Source organism: Xiphias gladius, chromosome 19 (genome assembly GCF_016859285.1).
Source record: "Xiphias gladius isolate SHS-SW01 ecotype Sanya breed wild chromosome 19, ASM1685928v1, whole genome shotgun sequence".
NCBI lineage: Eukaryota > Metazoa > Chordata > Actinopteri > Istiophoriformes > Xiphiidae > Xiphias > Xiphias gladius.
Window position 1 is genome coordinate 4,146,821 of NC_053418.1, and position 15,335 is coordinate 4,162,155.

Below are 15,335 nucleotides of genomic sequence, written 5' to 3' on the forward strand. Positions count from 1 at the left end.
TTTTTTTTTTCCCTTTCTCAAGTGCTAGTATTTCCCACTTACACTTGTGACATTGAAGCTTGACAGCAGGTAACTGTCAAGCACAGTTCACTGAGTCGAATCAAGCATTTGATTATACTCCTCACTTCATATGCAAGATTATACCAGAGTGGTCCATTACTAATGAACCGCTAGTAGCAGAAACAGTATAAGGCGCAGTAGTCTTGATAGTGATAGCAGCAATAGTAGCGCTAATAACACCCTGTGGGCCGCTGCCTGTCCCAGTGCCAGGTGCTCCTCTGGTTGTGTGTCCTACCTTGCAGCTGGTAGTCCACAGAAATGTCGGAGGGTGGCAGCAGCAGAGCTGATCTGCGGTAAACCACGTGAACCCTGCCCTGGTCCTCCAGCTCTTGAGTTCCCCTCTCCAGCGGCTCGATGAAGTACTCATCTGAGTCAGTGCGGATCATCCCGGCCTGCAACACAAAACCAGGTCGGTGAGTGTGTAGAACCGTGTTTCCCCTACAGCAACTGAATCTGCTTCTGTACAGACAGGGAAGAGTATGCGTGGACAGTTCTGGAAACTTGTCCCTCAAATACCCGAGGTAGCATTAATGCTCTGACACTGACAAAAGAAAGAGGGAACAGAACCTTTAATGCCCTGCCATAACCACCCATGATCTATTAAACACCAACAATTATCCCGATAAGGTCAGATCTCAAGTTGACTGTTGAATTGAGCTGTGATAGTATTTTTAAAAAAAACAAAAAAAAAACAGTTTTTCTCTATCCATATATAAATTTATGAAACGAGGTTCCCGAAAATCTAATGAGACATCTACTTTATGCGGGATCATCTGTTGGAAATTAAACAAATTTCATTTATTTGCACAGAAAGACAACATTGTAATGACACCATAATATCCAACCTAACAATGTGACAAACAGATGCATAAAATATATGAGGATATAAAGACAGATTGGATGTACTAATGTAATCTTTAGTAACTCATTCATTCAAGAGAAGATGTGTTTCTAAGCACTGATTTCCTGCTTTAAATGTATTTGGCTCTTTCCATGTGACATAGTTACATGTTGTTCTTCTTCTTATCCTGCAACTCTTGTTTCTGTTTGCAATTATCAGCTGGTTACCCAGCAGCTGCAGGTGGTGATCGGGAAGCTCCATATCATTAGTGACACACCGGTAGGAAATTGCTTTGTGATGGCTACCTGCCACCCTCAGATTTCCTGCAATATGAAGCCAGGCATGCCCGTGGTTTAGGGTGGATAGAAAGGTTCACGCTGTCCAGCTAACGCAATGATGTACAAAACAAACTGAATGTACAGCTCATCAAATCCAAATGATGAGCTAAAGCAGGCGTCGCAGGCGTGAAGGCCGGGTAAAGCTGCATCAAGACACGCCGTACGGTCGGTGGATTTCCACTTTGCTTAACCACCTATAGGCATTTTCTCTAATTATTATGCATTTCCCTTGTGCATTTGCAACTTTTTTTCTGTTTGCAATTATCAGCTGGTTACCCAGCAGCTGCAGGTGGCGATCGGGAAGCTCTGTATCATTAGTGACACACCGGTACGAAATTGCTTTGTGATGGCTACCTGCCACCCTCAGATTTCCTGCAATATGAAGCCAGGCATGCCCGTGGTTTAGGGTGGATGGAAAAGGTTCACGCTGTCCAGCTAACGCAATGATGTACAAAACAAACTGAATGTACAGCTCATCAAATCCAACTGATGAGCTAAAGCAGGCGTCGCAGGCGTGAAGGCCGGGTAAAGCTACATCAAGACACGCCGTACGGTCGGTGGATTTCCACTTTGCTAAACCATCTACTGGCATTTTCTGTAATTATTACGCATTTAGCCTACACAAATATTACAATTGTGCCCTTCACAAATGTCACAAAATTCAGTTCAGACTGCTAATAAAGCTTCGGTCTTGTGTAACGTTTTGATTCATCGATTACATGAAATGAAAAATGCAAATATGTACAATCTGTTCCTCTGGCCCACGCGGCACTCAGAAACATTTGTCTTTTTGTCCTCCAGCGAGACAGGAAGAACACTAATGATTTAATGCTTAACAATCACGTTCATCCATTAGAGAGCAAGTTGCCTTGGCAGAAAAAAATGCTGTTACTGTGCACCTGTGTGCAGACAGAGCCACCTCTCACAGAGCTCCAGAGGAATTTGTTCCGGCTCCCGGTCGGCCGGTAGGTCGGTCCAGCTCCGCTGCTGCAGCTCGCAGGCCTTACCTCGCTCTGGCCTCCTCACTCACACTCTGTTGGACTGTGCACATATGGTGATTTGTGACCAACACGCACACTGAACTCATTTCCAACTCCCACAGTCCCTAATCAACCAAATACTCCCCCCTCTCTTCCTATTTACACGCACTGCAGGCCGGACTCCCATTTAAGCTCTTATTCAAGCTCACATGTAACTTTGATACTGTGTGACCGTGCCTCCATGCTGCCATTAATAAACACATCGACAGAACATTCGTGTCCTGAGGTGTGCTGCGCACAGATGAACAGCCTGCCACTGAAATGAAATGGAATGGCTTGGCATCCAGATGACCTCTAACTTCTGCAGCATGGGGAAGAGACACGTTCGTCCCAAAAGTGTGTGCCGCTTACTGCCACTTTTTTAGGATCACAATGTAGCCATAATCCTGTGGTAGTCAGATTTGTTGCAGGGCCAGTATTTCTTCTGGCAACGCAACCAGCTTCACCTCTTGCCAAAGTATGCCAACCAGGTTATGATGCTGACGGCACGGCCACCAGTCACTTGGCCTCATTGGGACCGAAATGACTTGAAAATGTTCTTAATTTGCTTATGACTGAGCGAAACCTCTGCTTTCACATTCACAGGATAAAAGTCCTTCTTCTTTCCCATGTTCTGCTGGTGCTTTGCTACCTTTTTGGTGCGTTAAAGCAACGAACTGTAAAATAATAAGAAATAATGCGAAACCGCGGAGAGTAGCATAGCCCGTGTTTCATTTGATAGACATCGCCAGTGTCTGAGGTCAATTCCAATTTCATTTACTGTATTATCACACTTTTACACAATTTAATACGCAGGCCTAGCTAACATTTGGTGACTCTACACCTTGTTTCGCTTGTTCGTCTTTTTTATTTTTCCAGTTTTATGGCTTGCATGAATTACACATTTGCATTACTGCCTTCTACAGCTGGGAGGAATTTGTGTCAGGTCACCCACACGCTCATGCATGTGCATGTGCGTCCTCATGCGTGTTCTAGTCCAGCACAAAAAGGCAAACCCCGGGTCCCATTCTTCGTAAACACTGCTTGCTAGAGCCAGTAAAAGTCCACAGGGAATCTTTAAGGTCAACATGGTACAGCAAAATCCGACGTTTGAGCGGGTTGGTGCGTTTGATTACATAAATTCTACTACTGCCTCCAATTTTTGATCCCGAGACGACGTAGAAAATAGCACATGTCCACTTACAGTAAAGGTTTTTGATGACCAACCACGTGTTGCTTATGTAATGGAATCCCAACAAAGCTTTGAATCTATGTAGTATGTTGCCAGCAAACTCTCAGTAGAGAGGATATAAATACATACTGGAAGAAAATCTGAATCGTAGGGACAATTTACAGTGGGACAGTCTGTTTTTATTCAAATGAAATCAGCATTTGGCAGCTATGATGACCGATAGACATTATCAGAACGTGAGTGGACAAGGTGCAGGAGAAGAGTGAGGAATTGGAGAGATACAGTAATTTTGGACACATCTTTCTTATCAAAGAGAACAGTGTCTCCTGCAAAGTGATGTGAATGCGATGCTGTCTGAAAGAGGTTCTTGATTACATCGGACTAATTTGTATTTGAAAAATGCCACATAGCTGCGTGGAAACTCTTCGTCAGGTGTTACAAATGCATAACAGACAATATGAACCACATCTAATGTTGAAAAAGTTCACGTGAGTGAAGATTTTAAAGGTTTTCTTGTTGTTGTCTTGCCTTGTTAACGTAAACGTATTTGCGGCAGGGATTTCCTCCTCCGCTTATTGTGTGCATTCATCTTACACCTGCCTGCATCGCTCACAGACCCGGATTACAAATACTCTGTATGTCAGCATACTACATTGTTAAGCTATACTGCAGTTTGCCAAGCGATCTACCAACTATCAATTTCTCACTTGCGCTAGTGTAACAGACAAGGTCATCCGATTATCCAGCCTGAATCATTCCCGGCATTACACCCACAACCACATCCAGTGACTTAGTTTTTTCCTTTATTTACTCTGAGCTTCCGCCTTGATTGACGCCTCAGCTCGCAGCCAAACAAATTCACCTTAAGGCTGGCATGTTGACAGCAGGTGAGCTTGGAGGCCATGCAGCATTTTGAGCTAAACCTGAACTAATTCAACAGCCCTCACTCTAGCTCAACGACCCCACGGATGCAAGAGTCAAGAGAGAAGAAAAGCCGAACGTCTCAGAGGTTAATGGGCTCAGACGCTGGTGAAAACCTTGAGATCTGAACCTTCAACGGGTCAGGCTTCAGTTTAAGATCAGTTATTCTCAAGCACCTCTCTCAGAATAAAATGAGGGGCAAGAAGAGTGTAGATTGGAATCTCTATCCTCACATACATAAATAAATTAGGGTGAAGGCCTATTAAAGGGCCTCTTCAGGTGAAGGTGGGATTCTAAGGCTGTGCAAATAAAGAAACAGAGGGATAACTGGATAAAAGTTGTGCATCTGCACAGTGCTGTTTAAATCTGACCCTCTTGTGAACTATCTGAGCAGCTGAAAATGCCACCTTCTTGTGAAGATGTGGCAGAGGCGAACAGTGTGAGTCCAGGAGTCCGGGTCCAACTTTAAAAACTGACATCATGCAAGAGTCAAGTTAGTAAGACTGTGAGCTGGCATTTTAACAGCGGTCAAAGCCGCTCCACACAATGACACACAACTGGAGACTGTTTACACAATATCAAAGATCTTTCGAACAAACTTTGGGGATAAAAAGTGCGCCAGCGCAACAAGGCTCTGGTCAATACAGTGAATTTTGGTTGTTTAAATAGTTTTTCAACCTTCTTATCTGAGCTTGTCTATGATGAAAAAAACAAACAAAAACAAAACAGAAGTATAGAAAAGAGAACAGCTCATTAAATATCTACTTTGGTTTATGTAAACCCCTAAAAAAAAAAGCAACCACCGTGTTATGTGAGCATCTAACAGAAACCTGCTCACTGTGTCTCAACAAAGCAAAACTCCCCCCTACTCATTGAGCAAGGTGTTTCAGTAATCCGTGTCCACCAAAGGAAGTGCTGAGCTCTCACCAATTTGAATGAATGGAGACATAAGTAATTGGATACAGCTTTCCTGCACAAACGTGACCCGTGACTATGTGAAGCTCTTACAGAGAAAAAGCAAAAAAAAAGAAAAAGCAAAATTTTTGTAAGGGCAAAAAAGGGAAAGGCATCTCTAGTATTTTTACATCTTTACCACTACTGGGGCAAAAAAAAAGTAGAGTCTGGCCTGAGGGTGGCGCCCGAGGAACGCACATTACTTGCTCTTACCTTAAGCAATTAACATTTAGCTTGTTAGCATGCTCAGTTAACGTAAAGGCAGCGTTCAGATAGACATTAGCATCCAGTGAAAAAATGAATGTATTTCAATGGGACCCAATGCAGAGGGCTCAAAACAACAAACGCACAAACAAACAAACAAAAACAAACAACACAGGATTATCCAGAAAAAATGTTTAACTTGGCTCAACTTTTGCTACAACACAACTAGGGCTGCAACTAATGAGTGTTTTTTATTATCGATTAATTTGACGTTTGTTTTCTCGATAAATCGTTCCCTCTATAAAATGTCAGAAAATAGTGAAAAAATACCCCATATGATTTCCTGCAGCCTAAGTTGAAGTCTTCATTGTGTCAGGATACTATAACCCACTGAGCAGTGTTTTGGTCTCGGAGCACTCAAGCCAACCTTCACTGATCGTTTTTCCTTTTTTCGATCGGTTCCCTGAAGCAACATGCCCCCACCAATGATGCCTCTTCCGGCCGTTTTTTCAGTCCGAAAATCCTGGTTCGACTCAAGGAGGGAGTGGGTCTTTAGTTGAGAGGTATCCTGCCATGACAGATATGCCGGGCACGTGGGAAACTTGACCTAGTGGTGACGCCAGAGGAGCAGTGAGGGGGATCAACAAAGTTATGGACGTCTGGACCAGGGCTTCTCAGCAATCTGTGCAGTGGTTGTCGAGATATTTCAGTCTGGACCGACCAGCTGACACACAGGTGAATGGACACGTAGGTGGCCATCCCTTGAGCCATGCAGCTAGTGCAGCTAAAAACCGTTCAATCTTTGGTTGAACATATGCAAAGGAATTTGACTTTGTCCTGCCCCATATTTCAGATAAATTGCTCATTTTGTTGACTGAGCAACATCTAAGCTCCATATATGCGTAAGGATTTTAGGTGTAAACACACTCCTATTAAAATGAGTGCGGCAGTACATCCAACAACTACTAAAAATAACTGGATACTGAACTCAAGTAAGAGCAATTTTGTTACTGAGGCACAGACACACACAGACACACAGACAGACACACACACACACACACACACACGCACACGCACACAGAAATTCTCTCTGACGTGCAAGAAAAGACAGTGAAATGCAGTTTTTCATGGTGTACTGCAATACAATCATGTTGTGCTTTTTCGGTGTTAAAATATTACACGTGACATTTTTTGGCTCAGTCGTCCTCATCCGAAAATCCTGTGGCTGAAGCACACTGCTGCTCTAAATTGAGACCTTGAGGAAAAATAACACAGAGCACACATTTGCAGACAAATGTCATTAGAGCCCTTACTTTGCTGCATCTCGTCTCCAGTACTGGTGGATCAGGGTTATTACTGAACAATAGCCCTTACTTTGCTGCATCTCGTCTCCGGTACTGGTGGATCAGGGTTATTACTGAACAATAGTATTTGTCTCGGGCCACTGTGGCCTTCGCGATGACACACAGGGAAGGTTTCTGAACAAAAAAGACCCGAGCCTATACTGTTTGCTGCCGGGGAGTTCATTTTGAGGTCACTTTAGATATTCGTGAAAAGAATGTTTCCATTTCTTTCTTTCTTTTTTTTTTTGTTGCTTTTTTAGTAATCGGGGTCTTACTGCTGCTGTACTTGAACTGATTGTATGTGCAGAGCACAGCAGGATTTAAAGACACGATTTACCATTATGCCGACGATCAATTACAACTGTCGCGTCAGAAATGTTACATCCAATTTAGAGGCAATTAGGGATATTATCGGAATATTTAATTGGTCATTTCTGTTAACTGCTATTAAACCATAGGTCGAGGGTATCATCAATACAGTCCTTATATAGGTTTATCTCAACATCATCATCTGTGTTAACTGCTGTTGCAGCCAAAAAATAAAGGAAAAATAAATAAATAGAGGAAGTAATTAAAGAGGACTGACTCACTCTTTGCGTAGTGAAATTCTCTCACTCACAGGGGAACCTCCTTTTAAAGACGGACATACTTGAGTGATTATTTTATGCGGAGATGCAATTATCTGTCAGTGACAGAACTCTGCAGCGTGACTGTTTGAGGCCAGCGGTTAGCACGGTCACATTCTGGCTCAGAAGTCATTGCTTTAGAAGAATTCAAACCTGGAGATCCACTGATATTTAAACATGCAGGAGTGGAGCTACTCCTAAAAAGGACAGGATCACTGCCGCAGTTTCAGGCTTTAATTTAGAACTCTGGGTTCTGGGTGTTCGCAAGCAGTTTAGGCCTGTGATATCGTCACCCTAACTGATGAAAATGAGCAATAAGCTGGCACGGCCACTATTTATTAGCCACTGGTTCCCGACACCTTTGCCTGCTCCTGATGATGGTTTTAAAAGTAAAGTTAAGAAAAAGCTTAAAACTGCAACAGTTCCCCTGTCCTTTGGTCATGAGTCCCAAATCCCCTGAGCTCATATCATTAGTCGGGACATTTTAATGCATTTTGAGGGCTCATATAATCACTCAGGACAGTTCTCTGGCCCATTAAACTACTGAACCCAGTCAACAGACTCTGGATCAGCCGAATCAAGCAGGTGAGCTCCAAGAAATAAGAACCGTAGCTGGAAACCACCGTGTAAGAAACTATTTCGATGGTGATATGAAAAGGAATAAGAAAACGTTTTTGTCAAAAGTGAGCTTTCAACCATCTCACACAGCCTTCATCAGCAGATGGAGTTTTCTCAGTTGTCTTGGCAACGGATCTGTTGACACGCAAGCTCAGTGGCTGTTATAGTTTCATCCATGGCACTTTAAGGACTTCATATCTGTTTTAAGGGTTAGGAATCGACCACTAGTCTTGGAAATCATCTCACGCTGCCGGTTGGCCCAGTGCAGCCCCACACTGAGCGCTGCTTTTTCTTCTCTGCCGTGTCTCCTCTGTTGTTCAATCAGTGATGGAGTTCAGTTGGTTCGCTACAATGAAAGGCTTCATCATCACCTTGCACCGACTCACCGCAGAAACACTTTAAGCAGGCACTTAAACCGCAGTACTTGGGCTGACTGCTGGTAAATTGCTGATTGACCTATACAATCTGGCATCTCGCACAGGCCCATCTTTTACAACAGAGGGCCGGTAGGTTGCTACTTGGGGCAGAGCTGCAATAAGAACATCTAATGCAAAGGCAACACGTCACCCCGCCAGTCTAAATTTAGTAGGACTTGTCAGGTAGTCCTGTCTTGTCACTGAGCAGTTGAAAATGTAACTACCAATATGTATTGAGGAGTTGTGACTGTGCTTAAAGACCATCACTTTGCAAAGTAAGAGAAGAGACTGATTAGTGCTAAAAAAAAAAAAAACCCCCAAAAACATTAACAGATTAATCAGTTTAATTTAATTAAATTCAAAGCCTTTGGGTTTTTTTCAATCTTGGTTGGTCAAAACAAGCAATTTAAGGATATTTCCTTGGGCTGTAGCAAAATGTGCTTGGCTTTTTTTCCCCACTATTTCCCAGCACTTTAATGACTAAATGACTGATGGGATAATTAAAATAATCATATGTTGCAATCCCAATCTGTTCAAATCCACTTTAATTCATATAGTGCCACGGGAAACCAGACCAAACCAGTGGTTTTCCAGGAAAGGTCCACACCCCCACAAAGGTTCACAACATAAACCTGAGTATAAACCTGAATATAAATCTGATGTTTAACAGGATAGGGGAGCTTGTGGATTACTGGATAACTTTATCTCCTCAGGGCTCTAATAATTGTTCAAATAAATATTCAATAAGTGCATCCAACTGGTGACAAAAGTTTCCAGCTAAAATGGTAAATGGACTGCTCTTACATAGCACTTTTCTATCTCAAAAGACACAGCACTTCTCAATTTGTCTTTAATTCACCCAACCACAAACTCATGAAGGCAGAGCTACCATGCAAGGCACTAGGCCTGACCACTGGGAGCAACTTGGGGTTCAGTGTCTTGCTCAAGGACAATTTGACATGTGGACAGAGGAGCTGGAAATCAAACCACCAACCCTGCGATCAATGAACGACTCCCTCTACCCACTGAGCCACAGTTGTGACGAATTAGGGGCCTGAGGAGACATAGCTTTGTTTTAAAAGTTTGTAAAAAGAAAAAGGTTGCGAACCACCAGACTCATTGATGAATTTAATTATAAAAACAACAAGTTGCAGCCCTGGAAGTGGATGAACTCACAAAGATAAGGCCATGCGGTGCTACAAGCCTTTAAAATTTAATCGAGGCTAAATTTCAAAAAGAGCCGACAAAAAATAGGGGATACTCAGCATAACCTCAAAGCAGTCGGTTTTACCGTGAATAAAGATTTAATTTAATCTCCTGAATACAACCAAGGTCAATTTCAGGTGAGCTCATGTTTGGACCAAAGCATGCATGTAATTATCTGAACAGGCCTGCACGTACAACAATCAAACATCCCTTCAGCCTCATTAAAACTACTTAACGGGGACCCACTATGCTCATTTCCAGCTCTATGTTTTTGTTCTGGGACTCCACTAGAGTAGCTTTTCCACGATTCACAGCTTAAAAAAGTCTTTACATATCTGAAACTGCCTGTTATGCAGCCCCTCAGTTGAGTCTCTGACTGAAACAGACAATATTAGCTCTGGCCTCCTTAAAAGCCCACTTTCTTCTGATTGGCTGAACGCTCGGAAGCCTGCAGAGGGGCAGCGCGCCTTTCTCGTCCCCTTACCGATGTGGAGGTTCTGAAAGCAAATTGTAAAACTAAGTAACTAGTAACTAAAACTAAGCAACAGAACGTGATTGATTGGAAGCAGCAACATCTCGAATCCCTCCGTTCGTGTTCGAGCCCGAATCCGGTCCTGAATACGAGCGTGGACGGCACGAACATCTGCAGCAACAAAGATTACAGCTGGACCTCTCTGTTTGGTAAATATTACGCCCATTACCCGGTTTTTGTGTGACACAACGGAGGATTTAGTCTTTCGATCACGATCCGTATCTAAACATTTTTCTGTGTATGCCCTCATTAGTAGTTAGACATGTGGGAAATGCGCTAAAATGCCGACCGAGGTGGAAAGCGTCTGCCGTCAGGAAACACAAAAAGCTAACGTTGCTAGTAAAACGTTATGCTGCTGTCGTAACTGTACAGTAAACCTGCGCCAGAGGTTATTTTCACGCTGGAGTACATTAAATGCCTATAATACCACTCAAGTTGACTGTTTGGGGAGAACGAGCCGTGCCCGGAGCGGATGATCACACAAAGAAAGCAGAGAGAGCCGTTGGAAACCTACAATTCAGACCAGTCTGACACCTGAGCTTTTGTCTCTCAGCGATTACTTTTACATAAGTTTACCTCATTATTTAAAACTTTGGCCACGTTTAATATGGACATCTGATACAGTAACATTATATACATATATATGTATATATATGACAGAAAATAAGGAAAAGCACAATAGGTCCTTTTAACAGTTATCACCCAGGAATCTCTTTCACAAGCAAAAACATCAGGAAAATACATCTCAGCTATCTCTGAGAGGGAAAGTGTGTAAGATAAAATGCCTTGTGGGTGATTATTAGGTATCAATCCCATAAATAGTGTGAAAACTCTGAAAACTGACTCCAAAAACACACTTTCACATCATGCAAGACTTGAAGTCCTGAAAAATACTTCTGTTATCTCAAGGGTTTACAATGGCACTCTTTTTTTTTGACATCCAGCATTCAGTGATATCCAGTATCAGAGGAGACAATGGCAGGTGTCTGACAGAGGCTCAGCCAGTTGATACCTAAACACAACCTTCAAAAAAGGGATCAAGAGTCCTGTGTTCCATCAGTTTAATATCCCCAACATCAGCCCCGGCCAAGCAGACAGCACTTGTCTGCCAAAAAAAACATATGGGATTCAGCTGAAGGGCTCCAGTTTTTAAAAAACAGTCTCTTTCAGTCTAAACTTCTTAAGGAGGTTGGTATGAACGTGCTTTCGTTTAAAAAAAAAAAAAAAAGTTGAGGTACTGCTAGTTGAAAAAAGGTCTGGATTCAGCCAGGACACTGCCACCTTTCACCCTCTGTGTTGTTCAAAGGTGTGTTTGCTTTCAAAAATGTGAGCAAACCTTCGTCATCATTACCTGCCATTTTCATCCCCATCCTTTAAGAGACTTTAAGGGGAAAAAAATACACAAGTTAATTTCTTGTGATTTGTAAAGGGGGCACTGAAAGTCTTCAACCCCCCGGAGAAGAGGTGGAGATTGCAAAACTATTTTAGAAGTGTTCTTAGGAAAATTAACATGATAAATCCTCTTATCCATATCCTCAATACATTTCGTTTTTCTTGTATTTCTGTGTTTTAAGTTCAACCTCAGATGTGCCTAAGCAGAGTTGTTTTTTGCCTTCCAAAGAGTTTTTGAAAAGAATAAAATACCGGCAAGTCAAATACAAAAAGTTTAGAGATACTGACTTGAAATTCAGGAGAGTTTTTGTTAAAAGTGTAGGGTAGAGGAAGGTGAAACAGGCTGCACTTTGAGAAACAATATAGGAATTTATTTCAAGTCTGTCTTTTTGTGCTGCCTCACCGAACGGAGCAAACATTTACAGACGGCTTTGAGGAGGTGGTGAGGAGTCCGCACTTGAAAGGCTTAAAATAAAACCTCACGCCGGTGAATGGCTCTCAATGTCTGTCTGAAACGACAACAGAAAATGTGGGCTCTCCTTAGGTTTATATAGGTCTTGATTAAAAATGTTTAAACACATAAATATCAATAAAAGCACCCCGGCAGTAAACACTGAACTGAACCCTCGACTGCTGAGGAGAAAACTTGGAAGAAATAGCTTGGCTTTGCATATCTTGGTGTGCCTCCCCTCCTGTACCTCAAACCATATACCCAAACAGCTCTGGGGTCAAGCCTCTGCAACAAGCCTTGGCTAAGTCAACAAGGAACATTAAGAACTATTAGTGAATAAAGCTCTTGTGCCCGACTACAGTTCACTGCAAAGAGGAACTGGCTCACTTTCTTTTTCTAATCAAAAAGGATATTTTCTTTGCTTTTTTTTCCCTCCACAGCAGCTCCAGATATGTCAGGAGCCGTGCTCTTTGCTCCTAGAATGCTCTTTTATGTCTCCGAGGCCAAAAGTTTAGGCCACTGAATTTTGTCCCTCTTTCATGAATCTCAGCATTGTAAACGCTTCCTCGCTACACTGCCTGGTTGGACTGACGGTGAAGGAGACGGAGAGCGCTTCAGCTAAAATGTCCTCCAACGGGCAGGCTTCTGCTCTGAAAAGGACAGTCCGACTGATGCATTACCCATCAGGCCTGCGGTGTGTTTACACTTGTGAGTCTCACACACCACAGACACAGCAGTGCCTCACCCTTTTGGCTGGCAGAGCCGATTATGCAACATGACACACATTAAGAGTTGGCCAAGTTTTACAGAGCCTCCGGCGCGGTAAAGGTTAACATCGGCAGTCAGACATCCAGTCAGGGCTGTTCTCAGGTCAGCTCTCCCTCTGTCTCTCTGTATCCGTCAGTCGATCGGTCGGTCCATCTGCCAAGGCCTGCTGAAAAAAATAATCCTCCTTCATGCAACACAGGGTAAGAGGAGGATTTTGTTCCAGCTGTCCTGCTTCATGGAAACAAACGAGTGCGGCTGAAGCAGTATTTCATGGTTGCTTTCAGGCATTTCCAGGCAGCTTACAGTTTGTTTGTCATGATGAAATAAAAGCTGGTACTTCATGGCCCCGTGGACATGCTTCATGCTGCATTTGAAAGTGCGCAAGTCAGATTTTATTTTCCCCCTCTCACACGTGACACAGATCTCATGTTCCGTAATCAACGGGAATGGGAAAAACCTGCATGCAGTTCTCAGCCACATGGATATATGGCACCAAATCAGACAGATTTCGGTTCGACCGCTCAGATCACGATCTGTCCGCAGTGCAGTGACAATAAGGAGGGATGTCATTTTCCATTTTTCTATCCCTGACCCAGATTCAAGATCAGGGGCACTTTACTACAGCATATCTGTCGCTACAAAGACGAGTCTGGGACTGTAAAAGCCAATGATGTTTACATTGGATGACTTCTCAACAACTCTGAATTAAGAAAATACAGCCTGCATCCCAGCCTTCCTTTTCATTCCAAAAGAGGCAAAATTACTTAATTTTTGACTTTTTTTATAGCATTAAATGAAACTGGTGGATGCAACATTAGTTCATTCACTCACTCACAATGCTGTACATTAGTTTAGTGTACATTAGTACCGTGCAAAGTTTAAGCCACTTGAGATGTTTGGATTCTTATTCATCCATCAGGGAGGCATGTGATCGGTTCTGAATTTATTCCGCAGCGGGACTGCAAACCCAAACATCCAGAGTCATAAAGAACGATCTTCCGCAACAAGACGAACAAGAAGTCCTGCAACAGATGGTCTGGTCCTCACAGAGCCCTGATCTCAACATTATGGAGTCAGTCTGGGATTATATGAAGAGACAGAGGACACTGAGACAGCCCTAAATCCACAGAAGAACTGTGGCAAGTTTTCCGAGATGCTTGGAACAACCTACCTGCCAAGTACTTTGAATAACTGTGTGCAAGTGCACCGAGGGGAACTGGTGCTGGTTTAAAGGCAAAGGGGGGGGGGGGTCACACCATAAATTTATTTGATTTAGCTTTTTTCTGTTTACCTCACTTTGTATGAAATTAATTGATAAATAAAAACTATTCATGCAATTATTTTTGAAAGCATCCTCACTTTACTATACGGCCTAAAACACAGTACTATGCTGTAAAACCTCATACATAAACGTACATGGCTAATTAAGTGGATTACATACCTACCAACTCAAGGTATTTCATCACACTGATGCATATTGCCATGAGCAATTCCTCTCATTGATTTGCAGCGCTGCCTGCAATGGTCTAAAACAACCAGAGATAGAAGATACCTTATTATAAATAGTGCGGTATAAAACAATTTTAGCCAGTTTACAACATCCACCATGTCACGTAACTCCGATTCTACACAAACATATGTTTCTGTACCAAATGTCATGGCAATCCATCCAACAGCTGTTGAGATATTTCACTCAAAACAGCATACGTCAACCTCATGGTAGCTGTAAAGGAAAAAGTCGTAGGGATCACCAAAGTCGTGACAATTCATCCTCTGGGAACCACGAACGTTGGGACAAAATTTCATGGTAAACCATCTGATAGCAGTTGAGATAGTTTAGTCTGAGCGTGGTAGACTGCAATTGTCATCCGGAGAGCCACACTGCAAGCACGGCTAACAACAGAAGAAAACAGCTGAGTAGAAGACTTAAATGGTATCTAAGGAGAGAGCCCCATTCCGACGGGATGTACTTCTCCTGGGGAAGTGGGGTGATTTTAATATTACCTGCCCTTGTCCGTGAATTCAATCCAGTCCGGAGCTTGTATGTGGATCATTTTCCTCTCCCCACCCCTTTCCCCTGTAATAATTACAGCCAAAATTACCTACTGTTTCTCAGCAAACACGCTGTTCCTCCAGTAATTGAAATCCCGTTTAAGGCCACTTCCTTGCATTTTGAATTGAGTCTCTGAGGTTTTTTGTTTTTTTTTACGTGGTAAGATCTTTCCTTCTCCTGCATTTTATCAGCTCAGTGTGAAATTCAGCTTTTATGTGAAAATGGAGGAAACTGAATATGTTTTTGCTAATCTAAGAGACGTAAACATATTAACATCAACCTACAGGCCTATTTGGGAACCAATACGACAGGAGAGCTACGTGACGTAAACGCTCATAAATGGGCTGCTGTAATGTCAGCTAGGTACTGCTATTCTCTTTTGAGCCCCATTTTTAGCATCT

The 15,335-nt window shown here is 42.7% G+C and overlaps 1 protein-coding gene across 1 annotated transcript in view; it reads right to left on the reverse strand.

Moving 5' to 3' along the window:
* Positions 1 to 15,335, reverse strand: part of adamts3 (ADAM metallopeptidase with thrombospondin type 1 motif, 3) — a 138,514-nt gene that overhangs the window by 106,876 nt on the left and 16,303 nt on the right. The window contains exon 4 of the mRNA XM_040155627.1: positions 304 to 452. Coding sequence (XP_040011561.1) covers positions 304 to 452 — 149 coding nt within the window. The remainder of the gene's footprint in view (positions 1 to 303; positions 453 to 15,335) is intronic.